A 25,059-nucleotide genomic window follows, 5' to 3' on the forward strand; every position below is an offset into this window, starting at 1 on the left:
AATCATGACGATGCAATTCATTTGCATACAATTTTTAGCTGTATACTTTATGATATATCGTAATAAACCTAGGGTGTGTACTATTTGTATTTACGTTAGAGCGTTGTCAGATTCTAGTTATTATATGTCGCTTATGGGGAATCGGAGTTGAGAAGATATTTCTGAACCAGAGTAATTACCCATAATGTACAGCGGACGCTCTGACCACCGGGGCGGATCATAATGTACAGTATTCACGAGACATTATGGCAGCGCGGATTTCGTAAAATAGACCATCCACGGTTTCTTAAATTATGGAATGCTCTGAATAATTTTAGATTAGCGTGTTTATTTATTTGATATAGAAATATTCCTTTGTATTGGGTGTTTAGGTCATGTTTTGTATTGCATGATATAAAATATTAATTTTCGGCTCAGAAAGGCGTACTAATGAATCAGTCGATGTGAAGCAAAAGAATCTTGTGAGCGTGAAATTAGAGTTTCGTTACGTATGATCATTAGGTGATTGGATTGAAATTACTGTAGTATTTGTGCGGTTTAGAACCTTTCAGTTGCTAACTACTGTTGTCTTGAGGTCCTTGCAGGTGTTTGATTCCCTCGGTACTGGACCTTTTGCGTGTAACAACATGCACGTCTATTTTGGAATTAAATATGCAAGTATTGCTCACTCTTCCATAGCGAAGGAAGCTTTTTTTATACACTCCATAGATCTCAGTGCATCAACGACATAAATAAAACTAGGAAGAATCCTTTAAAAGAATAATTTAGGCCCTGATTGCAGACATATGAAGTACATTCACTGAATAAATATGCCATTCGTGGCAATAGGCAGGGCTAATTTTCAAAAATCACTCATCTTGTGTTAAAATTCATCCTGTAAGAAATGTAATGTTCTGCTGGCATAGGACACAAGACCTCTAAATGAGGTATATTTTTCGTGTAGAAAACCATTCTACAGACGTATAAGAGGTAACACTAATGAGGACGCAAGGGACAGTTGTTCTGCATGAGTGAGGCCAATAAGGTCGTTACTTTTGGACAGGTAAAAAAGCAAAACTTAGGAATAGCCTACCATTCACTTGACCTGACAAGTCAACTGAAAATCATAGCATGAAAAGATTATCCACACCAATCCCAAATTTATACATGTATTTTTCAGGGCCAATTCTGACAGCATGCGATGCTCACAGTGGAAACATAAGATCTTTGTGTGATAATTTTGATAAGCATTGTGTACTTTATACCTTGATGCAATTCAAAATAGTTGTCATCTACGCAGTTGTTTGAGATATTCTACTGGCCTCGAACCCACGTGCCTACTGCTACGAGGGGCTAGCTCTACATCCTAGCCGACCATAGGTATTTCAGTGGCTACATTCTGTGAAGTGACTACAGCAGGTGTACGTGCCTCACATCACTTTCTAGAACAATGCAAGCCTGACACACCTAATACATAAATATATCCATATCTTAAAGTACTCAACAATAGTACATCAAAAAGTCAAATAATAGCCTTAATTTAAGAAATATGAGAGGGGCCAATTTGCGAAACTACCCCCAGACACCTGAATTTGAATCGCACCCGGTATCTTATGGGTGTGAGTAGGAGGTTCTAATGTGGTGGTGTGTGAGAAGAAGACTGGTTCCCTCAGTCAGAGGATATAGTTGCTTGTGATATATGGCCGCCGTCAGTCCTCGAAGTGAAATGGCAGCAAAACTCCACCCACCGAAGTGTGAGAAAATAGAGAAGTAGAAGACAAATTATATGAGCGGCATTACTGTTCATTTTGTTGTTTGGATTCTTGTTGTTTTTCTTTTGATTGGTTTTTATTTATTTTTTTCATCAGCATTAATATTTTGTTTTACAACGGTATGATTGTTAAGAAGACCTGAGTAAAATTAATCCAAACTCATTTACATGGAGCGTACATCATAGCACGGTTTGCTGGCGAGAAAGCGTTAAGCGGAATACTGGTCTCAGTTTGTGAAATTATTTTCAAACTAGTAAGTTAATAGTCAAACACACAAAAAGTCTGTTGTTAAAATTTTCTTTGATCACTCATATATTTTGTTTAGGATCTAGAATCTCAGCTTATAAATGTGACAACCGTGAGCATATTGTCGAGACACACTTTCATACATTGGAAATTACCATGACGTCAATAAGGTGTTTGATTTCAGCTCCAACGTTTTTTCTAATGCGCGGTGGAAACACGTGCGTTTAACACAATCACATTATGTAATCTATACTATACCGTTTTTATATTTCACGTACCAACACTGTAGTAAGCAGTTCAAGGCCTTACATTCTCGTATTGTTGGAGATACTGGCGATGGGAATTTGACAGGTTCTATCTTCAATACTACTGGCACTAAATTAGCATTTGTGAAACGCTACTACCTTAACTTGCCACCAATCCCCAACATAAATCAAATTGTAACATGACCTATGACTGTGTTAGGATCATATTGCTGTTTTTCTTAACTCCGTTGGAAAGCTTTTCATAAATTCTGTAGCACTGCTCACATCATCACTATATCGTAAACAAAGTTGTCTCATTGGTAGATTTCTTTGTAAACAGGCATAGGCATAGATAGACAGATAGATAGATAGATAGATAGATAGGTAGGTAGGTAGGTAGGTGGTAGGTTTAGATAGATAGATACATAGACAGACAGACAGACAGACAGACAGATAGATAGATAGATAGATAGATATCCATTCGTTGTGTATGAATATAGATCTTTATTTAGAACTACATGGAACTAATCGTGAAGAAAAAAAACTACACGTGATCAGTCGGTCCAGTTAAAAGATGAAGGTGTTTTAAATTATTACGCCTAAATTCCTCACCCAACCTGCAACCTACCATCAGATAATAATAAATTAATCAGATATTGAAGTGCTTTTCAAGACAATGAACCTGAACAAAAATTGTTTCAGACGGATGCGACAAATGTAGCATAGAACAAGCTCCGAAAATGTTGCACCTGGTGCCTGTTCATGTGGCAAAATTCCTCTGGGTTTTTACTTTCTTTGTAACATCAAAGGCTTCAGGGTTATAAAGTTTTAAATTTAGTAATTTACAGTCTGTATCGTACCATTTAAATCACAATATGAGTGGTTCCTGTAAGTAAAAGTGCAGTAGATCAGTTTTATTTTGACCGGCGCAGAAAAGATATTCAAGGGAAGATAATCAAAGCTGAAGCCTTTGACATTTCGAAAAATGAGGGATTTATGCAACATGAAAAAGGCGTCAGATGCAACTTTTCTAAGTTTGTTCTATTTTACATAAATATTTATTTTCTTGATTTTATACCTTTATTGCCGATATTTTCTTCCGGTTTAAAGAAGACTGGTTATCACCAAAATAAAGTGCAGATCTCTGTAATTTGTTGTTGTTGATGTTGTTGGGTTTAGCACCATTTTCAGCACAAGAAAGGCTATACATGGCGGTCAGTAATAAATGGTTGAGGAAGAACCAGGAGACCCCCAGAAAGAACCACCGACCCATGAGAAGCTACTGGCAAGCAGCTTTCTCACATACCCATATTGGCCTAACCCAAGACTCGAACCCACGCAGACACAGGTGAGATGTCAATTATCCGTAACGATGAGCGCTTTAGACCACCTGAGCCACTCGGGGCCCCTATGTAATTTGTTAATGTTAAATTAACCATCTACTAAAGGTGGTTCCCAGCTCCAGGCTGCGACCCAAATCAGATCGCGAGGACGTTCTGGAGGCTCGCGGAGATTCGCCAGTAATTTCATTGGAGGATGGCAAAACTTGTCAAAATGTGAAAACGAGGTCATGAGGCGGTTGGGAACCAATTTCTACTATGACGTAGAAAATACATACAATGGTGTCTATCACGTCAGGGCACGAAGCGTTCGTTGTTATTGACTATCCTTATTGCAGTATGAGCACCTTGTTTAATTTTTCCTTTATTCTGTTTTTTACATAATATTGTGAATTAATTCATGTAAGTGGTTTGTTGCTTGAACGAAAGGATAACATTTTTGTCTAACATATAGTGTGGCAAAGGTCTTTTTGTTTCCAAGACTCATTGTTCGCTCGGTCATAAAATTCCTGGTGTGTAGTAATCACTTATGAATATTTAAACACCATGGAAAAAATTAGTCCATAGTATTCCAAATGAAAGTGCCAACAAACTGTACTCCTCATCAATGTTTTCATATTAAATCTAAGCTCCTTTGACGTTTTCACGTGCGTTGCTTTGGTTCAGAACGATACTATTTTATGGAAAAGGACAGATGAACCATTTCCGTATTTCTTTACTTGAAGAGAACCACATGGCTTACAAACTTGGGAAGGTAGAATGTAAATATACTTGAAGAAACTACCGACATAGTATTGTAGCGCGTGAGGGCTACCACAGTTTAGTCTGGTTCTTTGTTCTCGTCCTTGTTATGATTTTTATATGCGCTACAAAATCAAAATGTAGGACCGGGTCAAGGATGTATTGAATGATCTTTGGAAATAGTAATGATGGTTTTCAGATGACATAGGCATCAAAGACATTGTTACTGTAATGATATGTTCTAAGTTATGAGTGTGTTTCTGTCATTATCGGATAACACACGGGTGGTAAATAAAAATGTTTATATAACGGATACATGCATGTAATTCATACATCACGTTACACTATTTCAACCACATAAGAAGCATGCATATAATTTTTTAAAAAAATTATTTTTGTGAATAAAAGTATAAAAATATACTAACAAAAATTAAATTTTTCATTCAGTCTTCCTTCTACTGCATTTGAAATGTGTCTTATATACGACAGCTCTTAGAAGATTAAAATTTTAAAATGAACGTATGATTGCAACGAACTTTGCAAAGTTTAAACATGATTTGTTTATGTTTATTCAAGTTCTGAAGTTCACCTCATGTGGTTTATTATCCCGTTGCCATTGTGCCTTTTCTCAAAATAGCATCGATGCCTGTTTGGAATAGGGAATAAATATTAGTATATTTTGATCCTTTTTCATTTTAGTATTTGTTCTTTTTTAAGAAAGGAGATCTGTAACTTTGTTTGTGCATATGAATGCTAGAACATTAGTTTGTGTGTACCACAACTCTCTCATACCATTTGCGAATGATTCTTGAAACATTTCGATATGTCTTAGGAGATTAGTACCTAGGACCTGGGCCCCTCAAGATCGGATTCAGCTCCATAGAGGCAAGGCAGATGTTTTATGGTGCTGAGATCACGTGTATGGAGAATTATTAGTAAATAAACACTGAAGAAATAAATTGCATAGACACGGTACTCTGCCACAAATTCGTAGTTGAAGTGTACAGAAAAAGGACAGAAATAAAAAAGATATAGTACAAAGAGATAATACCTACAGACAAACAAGCAAGGCAATATGTAAATAATTCAGAAAATAAGCTGGACATGACGTGTTTAATTATATGTCTATGTTAATTGATTTATTGTGTGGAGTTTCATAGCATATCATCACATGACATGCTATTTAGAACAGATGGGTAAGGAGTAAGTTGCTTTACAGAGAGACACCTCTGCTACCGACCAAAGCTGATTCCAGGCCCAACTGACCGGGGGGGGGGGGAGGGATATTGCCAGGGCCTCAACTCTTAAGAGGCTTCGGTTTTTACCAGTTAGTTTTATATCTCTTAAATACTTTCTTTGCGTACTTAGTTGTCTTTTAAATCTTTATATTAGTAAATTATATGGGCTTGTTTTGACATTAGATTCATTTCCAGATTGAAATATAACTAGGACCTATGGGCCGCAAACTCTCGAAGTGGCCCTGGCGTCTCTTAACCTCTGAAGGGGCATGACTCGTCCTGGTACGATTCATTGCCGCTACCCACTGATTGTGAGCCTGCCACGCTAATCACTGAGCCACCGTGGTTCTACGTGTGTGTGTGTGTGTGTGTGTGTGTGTGAGAGAGAGAGAGAGAGAGAGAGAGAGAGAGAGAGATTTTATGTTTGGGTGAGCTTGTGTGATAGATATTGTTTGAATTGTTTTGTTTTTATCTTGCTTGAAGTTATAAAACACTAAATTTACACAGAGGACGCAAGCTGTATTAAAGACTCGTACTATGTCCTGTGCGGATTTTGTCGGTTTTGTGATAATTTCATTACTTTGTATCTCGGTGAATAGTTGATTATCCCGTAAATCACAGCAGTGTCAGTTTTCCTCTGTCGGACGTATTTCGACTTGTCATCAAATTATTTTAAGGTCTTTGACTCTACTCTTTTTATTCCTTGGTAACTCCAGAATCCCTATCTTACATATAACATCCTCCAGCAATACATGTACGATTTTTTTATTGCAAATATATTTAAGTGAGACCAATATTTAGCCATTGCCTCGTGTTTGCTATGTTAAGTTGTTGCTGTTGTAGTCGCAGGGTTTAACGCCATTTTTCAGCACAAAATTGGCTATACATCGCGGCCGGTGGAGGAATAACCCCGGAAAACCCCGGAAAGAACCACAGACCAACGAGAAGCTACTGGCAAGACTTCTCATACCCATGTTGGCCGAATATGCCAAAATACAAACAGCATAGACCAAACGTATATCACGATCTACCCTTCTTATTAATGGTTCACACGAATATCATAAACCTTGATCTACCAGAGAACTATGTGACGACAGACTGTACATCATTTACAACTGGGTGCGCCACATTCGCGGTATTGGCTGTTGTCACTCAAGTTTCCTCTCTTCAACGTAACAATAGTAGACAGCAGTTGAAACTTTTTGTATTCTCTCCCGCAGAGTTAGGGTGGCTTTATGTGTTGTGTTTGTGTAGCCTGGAAGGTTCGTTCTCCGGTTCATTAATATAGATTCCACCCGGTGACACAGTATAATGAAAAATGTCCATTGCCTTCTGACCGTCTGCGAGCAAAGTAGTTGGTTTTACGTATCATATTAAATGAAGAAAAAAATGCATATTTGGTTACGCTCCGGCGTCCTCTTTCTTTTCTTTTTGTATACATAATTCAGTTTTTTAGCATATAATTTCAAACGAACAAATACTTGATATATCAGTTTTCACTTCGAAAGAATTAAACATTCCTTTGAAACCTAGGTCCCACAAACAGCCTATCGTTTGTTATAATAGAAAGTAATTTTTTCTTCCTCAGATGTATGCAAATTAGGAAAATTTAGTCGTTTGACAAACGGTGATATCCGAATAGGGTCAAAGCCATAATACAGAAAAATAAATTATGCTATCACACCACCCTTGGAACATCAACGAAAACTACACGTACACCGACCTAGAGTGGCAATGTTCGCCATAATGAAGATCCCAGATCATAGAAACATTATCAGTTCATTTGGATATATTATTCCATTAACGAAAAAAATATGGAGTATGTGTTTTCATGAGATATGAAGTACAAAGCTTAAAGCGACATTGCAGCTAAGAAAATGTCACTATCATTTTCGATTTACAACGAAATATTTATCCAAATTAAGCAGTGTAATTTTTTTAAGTTTATGAAAGAAAACATTTTAAATCATATTCACGTTTAATCTCTTATTCATAATTTAGTTTACAATTTCTCTTACAACATTTGTGTGTGCCTGAGTGGTCTAAAGCTCTCGCCGTTACGGATCACTGCCATCTCACATCTGTCTGCGTGGGGCTTAGCCTAGTACTCGGCCGATGTGGATATGTGCGAAAGCTTGCCAGTAGCTTCTCGTGGGATGGTGGTTCTTTCCTGTGTTGTTCCTCCACCATTTATTCTGACCGCCATGCATAGCCTATATTGTGCTGAAGAATGGCGTTAAACCCTACAACAACAACAACAACAACAAAAATTGTGTTGAGAAGGGCAAATCAGTTATACCACAACAACAAAAAATTTGTTGAGAAGGGCAAAGCAATTATGTACTATTTTCTATTTTACTACATGGCTGCTAAGTATTTGTACGTGGAAATAAGAAAGGAAAATTCAATACGGAATTAGAAGATGATATTCGTGTACAGTAAAAATGTTAAATTTAGAATGCTGACAACATGGAGCGGATTAAGGCGGGGTGGGGGTGGATGGAGGCACTTAAGCTTTAGGTCCAGGGCAATTAAGATATAGATGTACAAATACACCTTGCAAGTAGTCCTTAAATAGTGTAAAATTATTATAGCTATATTAGGTAAAGTATTAGACCATTTATATAATATATGGTTTATTTAAAATCATGTAACTTTATCACAGCAACCGGGACTGGGGTTGGAGGCTCATGATTGAGGAGTGGAGGCGGCGGCTGGGCACGAGCCTCTTGCGTCCCCACTTAATCCCGCACTGGCTGATAAAACTGGAAATAAGCTATCTAAAATTCGATTTAGTCATGGCTTTAAGTATACGTTTTCTATAACATACTGGAGTTCTTCATTTTGTTCGAGTACCAAGAGGAGATTTAAATGGTGCCAAAGACAGCATACATATAATTGTCTTAATTGAGGATAATTAATAATTATATAAGGATGTAAATTGCGGTCGATCTATGAAGGGCACATTAATTGGGGCCAGAGAACAATTACTTAGATTTATGGGGACAGGTGCTTGTTAAATCGCTATACTGCAATGATTTCTAATGTCTGTGTCGGCAGAGGAAGTGATTCTTGATTAAGCCTTCGTTTATTTAACGTTTAGACGACTAGAAAGGGAAGGTTAACTTCGATTTTATATCAGAACTGCCAGAAACGGAGTTTTTCCAGATCTGTTGTTTAGAATTCTGTAAGTCATTCTGACCACAATTTTGGTGCATTTTTATAAAAGGCGGTAAATATATTTAATCCTGACTGGTTACGCTAAACAACGGGCTTAGTTCCCACACGGAATTTCTTGGGGTTAAATTGCCCTCATCGAAATAAATATAGTTAGTCTGCATATTTCCTGCAAGAGTGAAAATTTAAGGGACTCCGAGATTGAATTTGGAAGAAATACTCTCGTAAAACATTGGTCAAAACGACCGGATGTCTGGAAAGTCAATGGACACAATTTTGGCGGTAGAAGCGAACAAAGGTTGAAAGGACATGGGGAGAAAGCTCCAGGGACGTATCCATGGACGTATCCAAAGAAGCATCCACGGATGTATCCACTGACGTATCCAAGTACCTACTTATCCAAGTATCTACTTATTTACGTACTTACTTATCCACCTACCGACACAAAGTTTGAGGGCCGAAAAGAGGCGAGAATGTAAGGAGGTCGGAAAAGGAAAATAAGCGAAAGGACCTAGAGGAACCACCATAGCGAAGTTGGAGTGGACCGGAATAAGCAGGTTATGAAGTTGTACAAGGCAATGACTTCGATCGTTCACTCGATTCTATGATGAACTAATTATATCATTTAAAACAGATTGGATATTGATATAAATCTATTTGTATTTGAAATTCGGTGAAAGATTTATTTCAGAAAGAAGTGTGTCTTCCTAATGTAATGTATTATCACAGTTGGTTATGTAACTGATTAAAAAAAAGTTTTTTCCATGTACGGGAGCTCGTGTCATTCTGTTCTATATATCTGTTCAGATCTCTGTTTATACCATCTATAAGTTTCACACTTCATTTTAATATTTTGTTCGATCTAGGCAGCAATACCGAGGGCAAGCACCCTCTAGAGAACGTTAGCCAAATAAAGTGGATACCTTGTAAGAAGGTACAACCTCATAATACCAAACCACCAGTAGCACCGCTACAAATTAATTGAATTGATTGACATATTTATCGAACAACTGTCTCGTTTGGCAATGACTTATCGATTATTGTCTTCACTTCTGGTAAGAAGCAAAATTCATAATTATTGTCAGTAAATAAATGTTTAACAGTTTCATTTAATTATCTTTTCAGCTTTCCAAGATGTCCACGTGATGATATTTATTGGCTTCGGATTCCTGATGACGTTTTTGAAGCGCTATGGCTACACAGCGGTCGGTGTTAACATGCTAATTGGTAGCTTCGTCATCCAGTGGGCGTTAATAGTGAGAGGCCTTATACACAACAAAGTCCTGGAGGGCGCGAAATTCCATTTAAATGTTAACGAGTAGGTAGCCAGTATAAGGAAGGAAAGGAACGAGAGGTTTTATGACGTCATCTTGTTTTTTTAAACCACTTTATCTGAGGACTTGAAACACAAAAGCAAAATTGAAATGAGAGAGAGAGAGAGAGAGAGAGAGAGAGAGAGAGAGAGAATTGAATGTTCCAATAAGATTTGTATTTCACGTTATTGAATCACCGATTCCATTTACTTTTGCTCTAAATGTTTGCCTTTCTCTACGCAACGTATAGATGTGGGTCTCCCATATTGTTCTTGTGTCGAATTTAGAAACAAAATGTACAAATTCAAGTTAGACAAGGAACCAGGTCCGCCACGTCATCATGAAGTAACACAACCCCTACAGAAAAGATCTGCGTCTTGTTTCTGAGACTCCAGTATCTGCAGGTGATTTCAAATCTGTCGTAGAAGTGACAAGTGGTCAATAAGGTAATAAAAAGTGGATATTAGTGACGTCGTGGTGTCCAGTGATGAGTTAAAATGTGTATGTGGTAGTGGAAATAAGACAAGGGTTATATTTACAATAATGTTACAATAGATGACTTTATTTTGATCAAATCACTATATGACTATGACGGGAATATTTGTTTGTAGCGAAAGTCACAAAAGAGCCAACATTAACTTGAAAATGGCGTTGTTCACGTCGGTATGTGATGAGGTAAGCAATCTTTACAAAAATATTACAGAATGATGTTTTATTATGTTCCGATCGAACAATCCTTTGTTTGCTGGATATCGTCATAAAATTAAGATCATGTCAAGACTTGAAATTAAATTATATGTTTATGCGATGACTCAGTCACCTGAGTCATTCCCATCATCCAACACTGGCCATGTTTCTTTTTAATTTAGGCATAAAAAGCAACGTACGCATCTGCATGTTATGCGCATGCATGTCCATTGCTCAGCATACACAAAACGTACATTCTAATGTTGAGAAACGATGAAGCAAGTTAAAAATCATTAGCTGACATTTGTGCAAAGCGTAACCTATCCAAGCTTTTCAACACGAGAAACTTTGTCATACTATTCAGCACGAGAAACGTTGTCATACTATTAGCGGTCAGACTGTTCTGTCTGACGAGATGTAATAGGCTGTAAATTCCCTGTTGTTAGCAATACATGAAACCCGATGTAATATTTATTAATAGGAAAGTATTTTTAAGTCCGATTTGCAAAGTTTTGTTTATATGTCATTATATTTTTGATCCGAACGGATATGTGTGGCGTATTCGTGCGTACACAATCCAAAGTTTCTACCCCTTTTGCGCAAACTTGCAGAGACAGTACATCTTCTGACAGGAGTGGTCATAGCTGCTCTCCCACGCCATGAGTGGTTTGTTTAGGATTCTTTTTTGCTCGATAATTCTATAGTACCGCATTTGGTCTGTTATCTCGATGGCTAGGCCGTTTTAATGCCAGTACTGATACCATTGAAATAACCCTATATCGCCCTTACTCAGCTTGTCCACTGACCATGAGACGACTAATTTATTCATCTTATCATATAACCAATCATACAATAAAATAAAAAAAACGATTATTTTTCTCCTAACTCGACTTAGTCTAAATATAAGGGCAATCACCATTGTATCGAGGGCCTGCAATACAATTTTAGATATCTGTATTTCAGTTAATTTTCCATTTAAACTTTCAAATACCCATCATGTCTAATCTGTGACGAACATTTTCATTTTTTGTGAAACCAAATACATAAATAAGGAATAGAGCATAACATATGGTGTGCATTTGCAAAACAAATCCTCACCCCAAATATAAGTTTGGTCACTTACGCTTACTTTTGCAATGATACCTGTAGAAATGAAAAATCGTTTGATATTAATTGCATAATTAGCCAGGTTGATTGATAGCAATCTTTGTTTAAAGAAATGGAAGTTCATGGAGGGTTAACACTTGTTACATTTTCATGTTAAATGACTCACTGTGTGCTGTAGGATGCTGGCTGCAGATTTTGCCTCCGCCACGTGCCTAATCTCCTTCGGAGCGGTTCTTGGAAAAACGAGTCCTTTACAACTACTTGTCATGGCACTGATAGAGGTCGCCCTGGCTCAAACGAACAAATACATCTGTGAGGACATTCTTCATGTAAGCTCCGTCTCTCTCCGTCTCTGTCTGTCTGTCTGTTGTCTGTCTGACTCTCTCTCTCTCTCTCTCTCTCTCTCTCTCTCTCTCTCTCTCTCTCAATATTAAACACAATAACTATTATCTGCTATCTTCACCTTTGCCATTTTCATAACTATTTTTACGTCCAGAATGGGCCGCTCCGGTGGCATAGTGTTTAGACCGTCCGCCTCAAATGCGGAAAGTTGTGAGTTCGAACCCCGGCCGAGTCATAACAAAGACTTATAACAATGACACTAACGCTGTCTCGCTATGCGCTCAGCATTAAGAGGTTAATGTTAGGACTGGTCGGAGGTGTCAGGATAATGTGACTGAGATGGGCCATGATGCTACATGTCTACGACATGATGCCACGGTACTCGATATCACTATAAACTGCCACGGGGGCCCCGAGTGGCCGAGTGGTCTAAAGCGCTATCGGTTACGGATCACTGCCATCTCACCTCTGTCTGCATGGGTTCGAGTCTAGGATTCGGCTAACGTGGGTATGTAAGAAAGCTTGTCAGTAGCTTCTCGTGGGTCGGTGCTTCTTCTCGGGGTTTTCCCGGGTTCTTCCTCCACCATTAATACTGGCCGCCATGTATAGCCTATCGTGTGCTGAAAAATGGCGTTAAACCCTACAACAACAACAACAACAGCAAATAAACTGCCACGCTGCCGATATCATAGCAATATGACTGAAAATTTTTTAAAACTAGGTTAATAGTCTAAATCACACACACACACACACACACACATCCAACAATAAAGGTACACTAAAGAAGAACCTATCAGGGAAGCTGTCATTATTTTAGCTAATTTTAATGTTTAATCATATGACTAATACAAGTACATGCTATTCAGTTGTAAGTGGATTATATTTACAAAAATACTGATATAATAGTCAGAACTGCGTCCCACTGAAGTATAAAGTATTCGTCATCTCGTGTAATACAAATATATGAGTACCTACCTACAGATACATACATACATACATACATACATACATACATACATACATACATACATACATACATACATACATACATGCATGCATACATACATACATACATACATACATACATACATACATACATACATACATACATACATCCATCCATCCATCCATCCATCTATACATACATACATACATACAAGCATGTTTGTTTTGTATCGTTTCAATTTCAGGCTGCTGATGCCGGGGAGTCGATGTACATCCATGCATTCGGGGCCTATTTCGGATTAGCGACTGCCACAGTAATGTACAGGAAAGACGCTAAAGAGTGCGAGAAAAACGGTCCTGTTTATAATTCAGATCTTTTCTCCATTATTGGTATGTATGTATGTGTGTCTGTCTTTCGTTTTATCGCACTTTAACAATTAATTGTAGTCAGGATCAATTAAAGCTGTCATAAGCTATTCTCTAACTACTGCAACCATTTACCCCCCACCCCAAACAAAAACTGGTTCTTCAACGAGGAAATTATGTTCAGTATAATATAAAATGTTCATTTACATTCTTGTTCGGATACCTGCTTTCTTAAAGCAAAATATTTTAACAATACGTTTTACAAAGATTTTTCAAATCATGCATCATGTAAAAAATTTAATAGTGATGCACTCAATCATAGTTATGATTTCTCTAGCTGGGGAATTTGTTGATTCGTCGCATCAGTACGTCTGTTTGTCTTTTCAAGTGGTAATCGTCCGTTTGTCTTTCCAAATGGCCATCCAAAAACTCGCAAGAATTTTTCCAGTATGGTAAATCTTTTGAAATCTGAATAAACAATCGACATAATATACCACTTCCTCGATAACTCGCGCCCTGATAACTCGCGAACCCCCTTGTAACGCGGGGTCAGGCCTGGATCTTATTTTTTTAAAGCAGAAAATACCCCAAAAATGTATCCCTATTTGTTGAACTTGAAGAAAATCGCGATCAAAATTGGTAACGGAATCTTTGATATATTGCTCCTTTGATTATCTAAAACGGTAGCTAGGACCTGGAAATTTTATTCAACATATAAAATATCACATTTAAAAATAGGTTATACATTTTTTTTACATTTTCTTTCCCAATGATATTTTAAGTACACTGCAATTAACGATGTGTAAAGAATTTTCGATCAATGAAAATGTCACTTACGCCGAGTGGAGGCAGTACTTTAATAAATGAATACAAATTTAATTTTTTTTTAATCAATTGAAATTTGAGTTCAAAGTTTTATCTTTTAGTTCCTTTTAAACGTAATCATCATAAATGCAATGTGCCCTCTTATAATCTACCGTAACAGCTATGTTCGCGAGTGTTTTTCTGAGAACCTAATTAAGTGCCGACCGTGTATTGATAACTGACTTGAGGAAGTATTTATTATATTGTTGCACTGAATTAAAAGCTGACCTCCTTTGTATTATCACGGTTTTTATTTCTTTTGAATCAAATAACGTAGATTGAATACTGTAAAAGAAAAGTTAAAAGTCACGAAAATCCTACAAATTTAAAATCTAGCGGCCTGTGTCGTATGTCGGGTGAACTCACACCACTTGATCAATCGAACTCTGTTATACATGTTATTGTGTATGTAACATAAACTACTTATTCATAACTGTGATCAAAGATAGCAGTGATCAAAGGCAACCAAGCGAAATGAATACCTTGTAAAATAAAGAGCATGGTTTCACAGATACCTACCATTGTGGGCAAGCGAGATTCAGAGAATTATTGAACTGGCACTTAGAGATATCCTCAAGGATGATAAGAAGTTTCATTATTACTTCCAATGAAATCACGACATCATTATTGTACTAACTGAACAATACAAAAATTGAGTTTCGACGTAGAGGATTGTCTTACGAAATAATTGTCGCTAGTTTTTGAAAAAAGGGAATCTTGTTTGGTGGTTTATCAACAGTTAGTCTAGTTCCCTGCTCTTTTGATTCTCTATTGAGCAGGATACGATTAAATTCCTGGAACCAGACTCATCAAGAGAACGAAAACCAGTGACATAATATACGGATTTTTCGCGTACATATGATGGTTGTTGAAACCAGCTGCAACGATCTTTGACATGTTGAACATTTTGAAAATAAATGTTATTTAAACAGAATAACGAACAACTTCATTAGAAAAGGCGCGTTATTAAAAATTATTATTGACGTGATTGTAAAATGCGGATTCAGTCATTAAACAGCCCAGTTCCCTAACACCGCCTACGCGATGTCTAAGCGAATTTTTTCAGTTGTTTTTGAGGATCCTTGGTAAGTCGCGCCCTCGCTTATAGTGAAGTCTGTGTTTGTGGACCACGTTGTGCGCGAGTTATCGAATGAGAGGTGTAGTGAGTTTATGTCGTAAGACGGTCAAACATTGTACCAGTATCTTTGTTTCGAACAAATACCTAAATATTTTTTTCAGGATATGGTAAGGTTTTTCAGACTTAAACAGATATTGGATTTACAATGTGCCATGTTGTTGACTTGTGACATTTATACTTTTATTTTAGTAGAATCCTCTGTTTTGAACTTTTCTTGGCTTATTTTTTGTAACTTACTTGGATATGTGATCGTGGATTGTCGGCATTTAATATTTATAGTCATATAAACAATAAAGATAAAAATGTTTGCAGACCTAGCCTGTGATTGACTGAGCAGTAACTTATAATCTAATTGTATACATCCTGGTCTGCTCAAGCATATATATTCTATGACGGCAAGTCAGGGTCTATTCTATTCCAAACTGTGTATGTCTTGCACACGACTTGATACGTAGGAATATGATCACGTACTTCATATCATTAAGCACGACGTGATACGTAGGAATATGATCACGTACTTCATATCATTAAGCAGCATCACCTTGGATCCAATAACAAGGTAAATAATCTAGTATTTCAGAAGTGGAAAATGGCACTGCGCATCAAAGAAAAAGAGTATTAAAAAAAATCTAGATAGGAGCTGAATATTTTCACATACATTTTGTATAATCAAATCATAGTCATCTGTGGCCTGTGATTTTCCAGTAACTGGGAAACTATTTACAGGTTAGTCACGTATGCATCCTATCACCTTCTATATGAGTCTGTTTCCAGTATTTTCATACAGTATCAATAACTGAAAATCAATATGGTGAATCACACTGGCTAACTAATGTGTGTGTTGTACCAAATTTATTTTCAGTATTTCCCTAATAAAAAAGAAATCTTGCATGTCTTTTAAAAATAGATTACAAATATCAGTGAAATTGAAAACAATTTCGTGACACATAAGCCAATATATTTACTCAAGTCATATATTTGAGAAATCAGAAATCAAATGATAATGTACAAGTCCTTATATATATATATATATATATATATATATATATATATATATATATATATATATATATATATATATATATATATATATATATATATATATATATATATATATATATATATATATATATATATTAAAGGTTATTGTTTGTGTTTGAATCTTTCTCAAAACAAAAATATATGCATATATGCTCTATGCATTTAACTCTTTATCCTGCGTCTATCGTCTTATCTTACATTACAAAGAAAGTTGCCTTTTTTCGGATTGACTTTTCTCATGATAGATAGTGCCGTCACCCATTCCCCAAGATAGTCGGATACTATACATACATTTCGCTTAGGTTAGACTAATTTACAGGTCCGAAATCCGACACATATCTGATCTTGGACCGAAATTAATAGTGTTTCTAGCATTCACACAGAGTCCAAAACAACGTGAGTTTGGGCTGTATATGTATTATCGACGACATAAAGTTATTCCAGTACTGAACACATTTGCAAAAAGAATTACATCAACTGCTGACAAATGTATCTGCATTTGTCATGCATGCCAGGGGTCAAGGTCAAATACAAATGGAATAGATGGACAGGCCAAACCTTCATAATTGAATTTGCCTCTCCAATGCTTTCAAGTGACAGCAAAACAATGGATTTTCCATGCATGTTAATGATTCCATTTATTAATTACGTTGTAATAGCACAAAATAAACAAATAATCAAACAAATTAAAATCAGAACGTCAAACCATGAGTGTGTGTGTGTGTGTGTATATATATATATATATATATATATATATATATATATATATATATATATATATATATATATATATATATTGAACTAAGTATATAACAGGAAGTTGTAATTAAAACATGTTAAAATGACAAGAATAATAACAATGTTAAATACCTGTACATACAAAAACTGATTATGTATTATCTCCAAGCATTGTTATCATGATGCTATATGCACATGTACTTGATGAGTAAGAAGTTCGATAAAGAAGCCATGTTTACGTCAGTATGACGTCATATCCGTTCATTATTGTCTCCATTGCCAGCTTGAGGGGTAAAGTTTAGGGATAATCAGTCATTAGCAGAAGTTTAGTTTTCTCCATGAAAGTTTCGAAATTGTAAAGTTATAAGTTGCACATTTAAACTTTATTCATGTAAATATTTGATAATATTGTCATATCACATTTTAATGATATACATGTCCGTCAATGGCAATGTTATAAAATGTTGACAAGATGGCGGATAAAGATGGCCCACGTAGGGCAAGGCAAATAAAATTAGCTTAAAACTATCCGTTCTGTTTTATTCACCATACGAACAAAACAAATGACTAATAAAGAAAATAAGAAGCAAACCACGAATAATGTATTCTCTTGGATTAATTCCCATGTATTTATTTTCTTAGGTACTATCTTTCTATGGATGTACTGGCCAAGTTTTAATTCTGGACCGTTCGAAGGTGACGAGCATCACCGTGCAATAATAAATACTTACCTGAGTCTTACAGCATGTACAGTGGTTACGTTTGCATTTTCGGGGTTGTTACACAAAGGAAAATTTGAAATGGTAAGTTAACGATATAAATTTATCTCAAATAACAGTATTTCGAAGTTATGATGGACATTAAAAATACATAAAACTCCGTAGAGAAAGCTTCAATCCCATGCTTCAGTAGTTGCAAACTTGAACACCTCCATTCCCCGCCCCCCCCCCCCCCCCCCCCCGTCATCACGGTGCGATGTTTTGATAAAATAACAATACTGGGGTTAGGGAATGCTACTAAAAGGTGATTTTTAGTAGGTCTTGTATCAACATTTTGTCTTCATTCTTCGTGAGTGATTATGTAAAAATGTACGCTTCGAAATATAAACAGCCTTGATCATTCTATCGTTTTAAGTAAATTTTCCTTCGCCTTGATAGTCATATCAGCATATTCTATTAGCATCGCATTCAAATTTAGGTAGCTTTTACGTTTCTTTTATTTGTCTAGTCTATTTGTTATTTTATTAGCCTAGTATATTTGTTCTTTTATTGGCCCATTCGTATTGTGCCAGAATACATAGCCTCATTTTCGCTAGATATGGGTTATCTTTAATTGAGCAAATATAATTTGAGTTCAGCATTCGTTGTTATTGCTTTCTATGCAGCTCGACCTTTATTTCCCAAATTTTGGTTCCATTGTTTAGTGAGATCCTCTGCTCTTACGTGATATGACCATGACCCTAAGTAACACGATGGCAAACAAAACTGCCGTGCTGAAGGTACATGTACACTTTAAGCTTACCATGTGTTTTGTTGGATTACAAGGACGAATGTTCGGGTACAGTTAGGGCTTGCAACTGCGTGTGTTTGTATGTGATTTGGATTTTTAACGTAATTTTAGCAGTTTTGTAGGTCATATTGCTACGATGTCTATAGTGTGGTAGTTTATAGTGATGTCTAGCACCGGGGTATCATGCCGCAGACATAGCAATATGTCGCACCCAGTCACATTATCCTGGCATCAGGCCGACCAGTCCTAACACTAACCTTTTAATGCTGATCGCCAAGCGAGGTACCTGCTAGTACTATTTTTGTAAGTCTTTGGTATGACTCTACCGTGGTTCGAACCCACGCCCTCCCGAGTCCGAGGCTACCGCTCAAACCACTTTGGCTACCGGTCGCTTTCAGCCGCAATGTTTTGGACTTCTACTCGGAAATTTTGTCGGATGTTGCAAATTTGAGCTGAAATCACAGTGGGGTAAAGGAGAGTTGAGTTGGTGTTATTGTGATGTTGGAATGAGCTGATACTGGCAAAGCTTAAGAGAAAAACATTGGAAACCGTGTATAACAGAAGTACGCCGCATTATATACTGATGCATAAAAGTAGTGAATGGGGACTAATTCGGACAGTTAGACTTACCATTAAAAAACACTCTAGGATGATATACGGACAAGCTTTATACGGACAATGGGAATTACCATTACAATACACCCTGGGACGATATACGGACAAGGGATAAATTTAACATGGGCGACGTCACGATACTGGAAACTAGGACAACAACGGCATCAATGTTATAAGGGGCTGACCTCAATCGGGCGGAACAGTGTTGCAAGGGGCTGACCTAAAGACGCGTTACTTTAGGGACAAATAGAGAAATGGACATAGTGACTTGGTTAGATACAGCTTTAGAGACATAGACAGAGACAAAGACATACATAGATTTATGTACTATCAAATAAATAACTATACAATCAACTAAAGAAATTTTTAGGCAAGAGAGAATATGCATATTTTCGAGACAGTAGAGGGGCCCTGAAAAGAGCCTTTGTTTTTTGCTATTAACACCATTCAGTTAACATAGAAAAAATGGCACGGATCTTCTTCTCTTCCTCAAACTTCGTCTGACATATGTACCGTAGATTATGACTCGCTTCAGACAGTCTTGCCTCTCCACATAGATCCTTTGTTTCCAAAGGGACGTGTCGGTGATCCGGGTGATAGCCCATGATGATTTGACATACATGGGATAGTCCGGGTTGAACAGCATCGACTATGGGGTAGACGATTATACGTTGTCCACATCTTGTGATGTAATACACGTTACAAAAATCAGTTACAGTGCGGAGTTTGTCTTCCAATCCGAAGACAGCAACCTGTGACGTCACATTTCCTATATAAGTGCGCTAGCGTCTGTGCGCAGTAAATCAATGCAACGTAGTTAAAACATGACGTAAACTACGAAGACGATGATTTGGGGTGCACCGACTTTGGAGACGAGAATTGATGGCATAACACAGCTACCAAAGCAAACAAAGTCCTACTTCCAGAAGAGAACGATTATAATTGGTATTCAGCGAATTTCCTCTCTTCACAAGAATTTGTTCCGGTACATTCGCCGCCTTCTCCTTCCTTACCGTACGTCGAGGATTTTAAACAGAAGCAGAGAGAAGAATTGCAGAAATTTTGCAACAGCAGAGAGAAGCAGAACAAGGCTTTCTCATTTAACAGCACCAGCGAGAAGAAAAAGTGGCAAGAAAGATACGACAGGAAGAAGAAAAAGCAGAGAAGAAACAAGTTCTAGTAGAGAAGAAGGACAGTGAAAGTCAGACGGTCACTGTACCCTTAGAAATTTTGGCAGAATTAAGGAGTCTGAAACAAATGTATCAGACATCTTTAATATGACCCAAGAGAAAAAGACCTTCCCGGGCCTAACAGTTCAAGTTCATCCACACTCCCACTACGCTGAGATACCAACACTAGTGATTTCTACCAAATTATTGACAGTAGCAGATCTAGAAGTAGGTCTTGGCTGAGGCAAAGGGATAAGGCTGTTAAAGAGCATCATTTCCCGTTCTTGTTTTTTTATATATAACAAAAACAAACAAGACCCCCACCCCAAAAAAACAAAAACAAAAAACAACACCCAACGGTCCTTTTCAGGGCCACTCACCTCTCTCGAAAAGAGACTACTCAATGTTTGCCAGAGTCAAATAAAACTCAAATCCCTTTTTCCCCATGATGGACGTATATGAGTGCGTTAGTGTAGGTTCTTATTATGATTATACAAGTCAAAACCAAGAGACACTTATGTTTTTTATTTCTGGTATATTCTCTGCAAAACTTTACAATCCAACTGCACAAAACATCACTTTAAAAAGTTCATTAGCTTCTTCTTTGCCTTTCACTCTCTCGTGTTTTTAATTTCTTTACTTTCATTGGTTTTCCTCATATTCTTCTTCCTCACTTTCTTCTCGATTTCTTTTCTTCTCTTTCTGGGTGGGTCTGGGTTCATCCTCCTTTTCGCAGGGTTCTTCTTAATGCTCTGAAGTCCTCTCCTCCTGCTCTTCTTGTTTCTTGGATCGGTTCCCTTTCTTTAGGGCAGTCAGAAGACCAATATCCATTCTCGTGACAGTGATAACATGTATCTTGACCGTTGTCTCTTTTGACGCTTGTCTTACTTTGATGTTGTGGACATTCAGAAGAACATTGCTTTTTCTTTTGACAGATATAGCAAGTATCTGCTATATCAAAAAAAGGGGGGGGGGGAGTAGTCCGTTGGCTTCTCTGAAGAAAATCTTCGCATGACACCTCGCAACGCTCTGATCAGAAGTTTAATCTGTGTTGGCTCTTCCATCTTTCTTGTAGGATTGAGAGTGAAATTAATACTTTGAGAAGACACTGACCCTTTATATAGGGAAGACACTCACCTTACATTGATAGATAGGAGACCATGACATTTAAAATGTAGTCATATGACATTTTGCAATTAAGATCAAACTGTCGCACCATTTCTTGAAGAAAGAAGAATAAAGTAAGAGGCAGAACGTGACCGTTCGCCTCACACAGTAGCTGAAATCTTGGCTGAAATTCATGGCAGCGATTTTGAAGATGACATGTGTGAGCCAGAATCCAGACCCAGAGAGTCTTCGTCAAAACCAAAGTCCACCACAAATAACACCTGATTACTACTACCACGTGCGAGAGACGGATAAACTCTCCTCTAGGCAATTTTGAACCAAAGCCTACATGTACACGGTGAAATATAAAGATTTAAAAGTCAGACGTACCGCTACGGAAAACAGAGGGGTTCATCACCGATTTGTAGGATTCTTTGCTAACCACACTGAAAAGGCAATATCGAGCCAACAAAGACGATCACTTGACACTTTCCATTTATCACGACAGTTTAAAGTCCCCCGTTTGGATCGAGTTAATCAGACCATCAGAATTGACAGCCTCCAAACTCATCGACAAGATTCAACACGTTCATGTGTCCAACGACAAGTTTCACATCACTGATGGAAAAGCGACACTGTACATGGCCCACGTGGTACTGGTAGACGTCCTTCGTAGAGTCAAACACAGTCTCGCCCGAATTAACAACCCTAAAGACAAGATGTGTTTAGCCCGTAATATCCTGGTGGGAGGAACGTATGCTGTCAAAAACGCCACAGCAGATTGGAAAAGAGCCTGGCAAACTATTCGAAAATCGAACCAAGCCAAACAACGAAGAGAAACAGAACTCCTGTTACAGAAAACGGGCCTGTCTAAAGACACACCCGTGGCATTCCTAAAATGCAAACATTACAAGATGTATTGACTCCACGATACACCTTGCACGTGCACCCTCAAAAAGTGCGCGGACTTCTGGTGTTTCGAGGAAAATATTTCAAAGACGGAAAATACATTCACGTTCATCATCACGATGAACATTTCGATGTCATTATCAGTATCACCGCAATCATGGGATACGTTTACTGTTGTGAGAAATGTGACTATGGCTATAACAATCGAGAGCAAAACAAGCGCTGTGAATCGAAATGTGAGGGATGTTCGGCCTGTAAACTCTTTCTTGGTGAAGGACAAAAATGAGTGCATTGCTCAGCTTGTTAGCGAACATTTGTCAGTCCAACCTGTTACCAGCAACATCGGAAGACGCATGGTTCACAGAAGAGAAGTGCTTGTCAACTCCTCCGATTATGCCCGACCTGTGGAAAAGTTATACGTGGCAACAGTACGAAGGAACCCGTATTTTCAGGAAAGAAACGATGTCAAATTTGTTACCAAATCGTGGACTTGGAACACAAATGCTACATTCAAAAATACCATTCAAAACAGAAGGAGGAGGAAAATGACCAGAAGAAAAGCAATTTGTCTTTTCCGATTTCGAATGCATGCAAGAGACCGTCATTCACATTCCTAATTTCTGCGTGTCTTATCGAGCGTGCGAGAAGTGAATCAGAGAGCATATTATTAGTCAGTTGTCCTTGCTATAGCAAGATTCCTGGAGGACGTGAACAAAATCTTCCTAGGACCTAACACGCTGACCAAATTTGCCCAATGATTCTTGCACCGTATCGACGAAAGGACAAGAGGACATCGAACGTTATGGAGACGCTATGACACGGTGATGGCTCACAATTGCTCGGGATACGCTGGACAATTCCTTCTCAAATACTACACGGCACAAAGCAACGAACGTCATATTTTCACTTAGAACGGAGCCAAGCTCATTTCCGCACAGGTGGGGAAAGTGCATTTTAAAGATTTGATGAATTACTTGGCCATTCCTTTCAGTCGAATGCTTAAAACGTTTGGAATGACAGAAATGGACAAAAGTTATTTTCGGCACTTTTACAATACCAAACACTTTGTGTTGTTTCACGGCCAAATTACTTTATGCCATCCAATTGGATCACGAAGCCCATTGGGATGTGGCTTTGGTCGAAATCATTCACCCCACACAAATTAGAAACATCACTGAAAATCAAAACATGTTTGAGATCGAGGTTTTGAATAGCCAAGTGCAACAATACTTGAATGAAAACGAAACTGTAGATTCCTCTGTGAAACGAACAGTATCACCCGACACTCCACGGTACATCTATCTGTTGAAAATCCCTGCATGCTATTATTTTAATGGTCAACATCTGTTGGACACGATTGACAAAACGAAACGAAGAATATCCTCGAGTATCATAAAGTGGCTCGTCGCCTGTTTATGAAAATTTCGGATGCCAAAATGTTGTCTATTACATATTGTTCCAAATTGTTTGACATTTTGGGTGGAGACCTCAATATGGTAAAGGGTTCCACACCTCCCATCGCCAACAACTTGAATGTAGCAAAGTGTTTCGATCCCCTGTAGAACTAACCCAAATACTAAATTTGATATTTTCGTACTCTGATGTGATGGAGTACAACGTTGTGGGACACACGTCCACACCGTTACTGCGAGTCATTCCTGTCAAAGTGGATTCTGCCACGACCATTAACGAGGAATGTGGAAACATCTATCACGTTCACCGCGAATTTATACAGCCTCATTATTTATCTGTCAGTAATTCCTATTTCGAAAGTGTCAACATGAAAAAAGGAGATCTGGGAAAAATACTATATTCAGCAATGGGAAAGTCACAGTGGAACTCCATTTTTGAAAACGATTCTCTAACGACTTGTTAGTCATGTATCTTGTGTATCGAAGAATCGCTCGACAGCGAGGTCATGGTTTGGGAGATATGCTGAAATCTGCGTTTCGTTCGGTTGCCCCAGTTTTGAAACCGATAGTGACACAAGGCTTGCACGCCTTAAAAGATGCCGCTTTGACACAAGGCAAAGAATTTATCCAAAACCACATCAACGACAAACAAAACCCCAAAGAAGCCGTCTTGAGAGCAGACAAATATGTCTTGTTTCAAACCGGAAAAGACATTTGTGGGCCGACGAGAAACTCCTATACATGCCCTGGACGCTGCCCGGTCAGGCAATCATGCTTCTCTGACGCCACAGCAAAATCAAGATAGAAAAAGACGACGAGGACACTACTCCGGAGGACCTCGCACACACTGAGCTAGAAAGACAAAGTAAAGAAGAACCGTCAGATAATTAGACGTTTTTGATTATCAAACAGAAAAATTATACACAGATAGTCTTGCGCTTGTTCCAAATCGGAACTGGATCTCTTTGCAATTCCACCCACTATGATGACAATGCAAGAACCTCAATGGGTAGAATTTCATCTGATCTCCTCTGTAAAGGACTCAGCTCCCATCGAATT

General features: G+C 37.8%; 1 protein-coding gene across 3 annotated transcripts in view; it reads left to right on the forward strand.

Moving 5' to 3' along the window:
* Window positions 1–25,059, forward strand: part of LOC149794287 (ammonium transporter Rh type A-like) — a 110,948-nt gene that overhangs the window by 62,563 nt on the left and 23,326 nt on the right. For all 3 annotated transcript variants that reach the window (XM_089968442.1, XM_089968443.1, XM_089968441.1), the window contains 4 exons: window positions 9,864–10,056; window positions 12,024–12,174; window positions 13,378–13,522; window positions 17,922–18,082. In XM_089968442.1, the coding sequence (XP_089824568.1) occupies window positions 9,864–10,056; window positions 12,024–12,174; window positions 13,378–13,522; window positions 17,922–18,082 (650 nt within the window). The remainder of the gene's footprint in view (window positions 1–9,863; window positions 10,057–12,023; window positions 12,175–13,377; window positions 13,523–17,921; window positions 18,083–25,059) is intronic.

This window comes from Sinohyriopsis cumingii, chromosome 8 (genome assembly GCF_028554795.1).
Source record: "Sinohyriopsis cumingii isolate HCF-2022 chromosome 8, ASM2855479v2, whole genome shotgun sequence".
NCBI lineage: Eukaryota > Metazoa > Mollusca > Bivalvia > Unionida > Unionidae > Sinohyriopsis > Sinohyriopsis cumingii.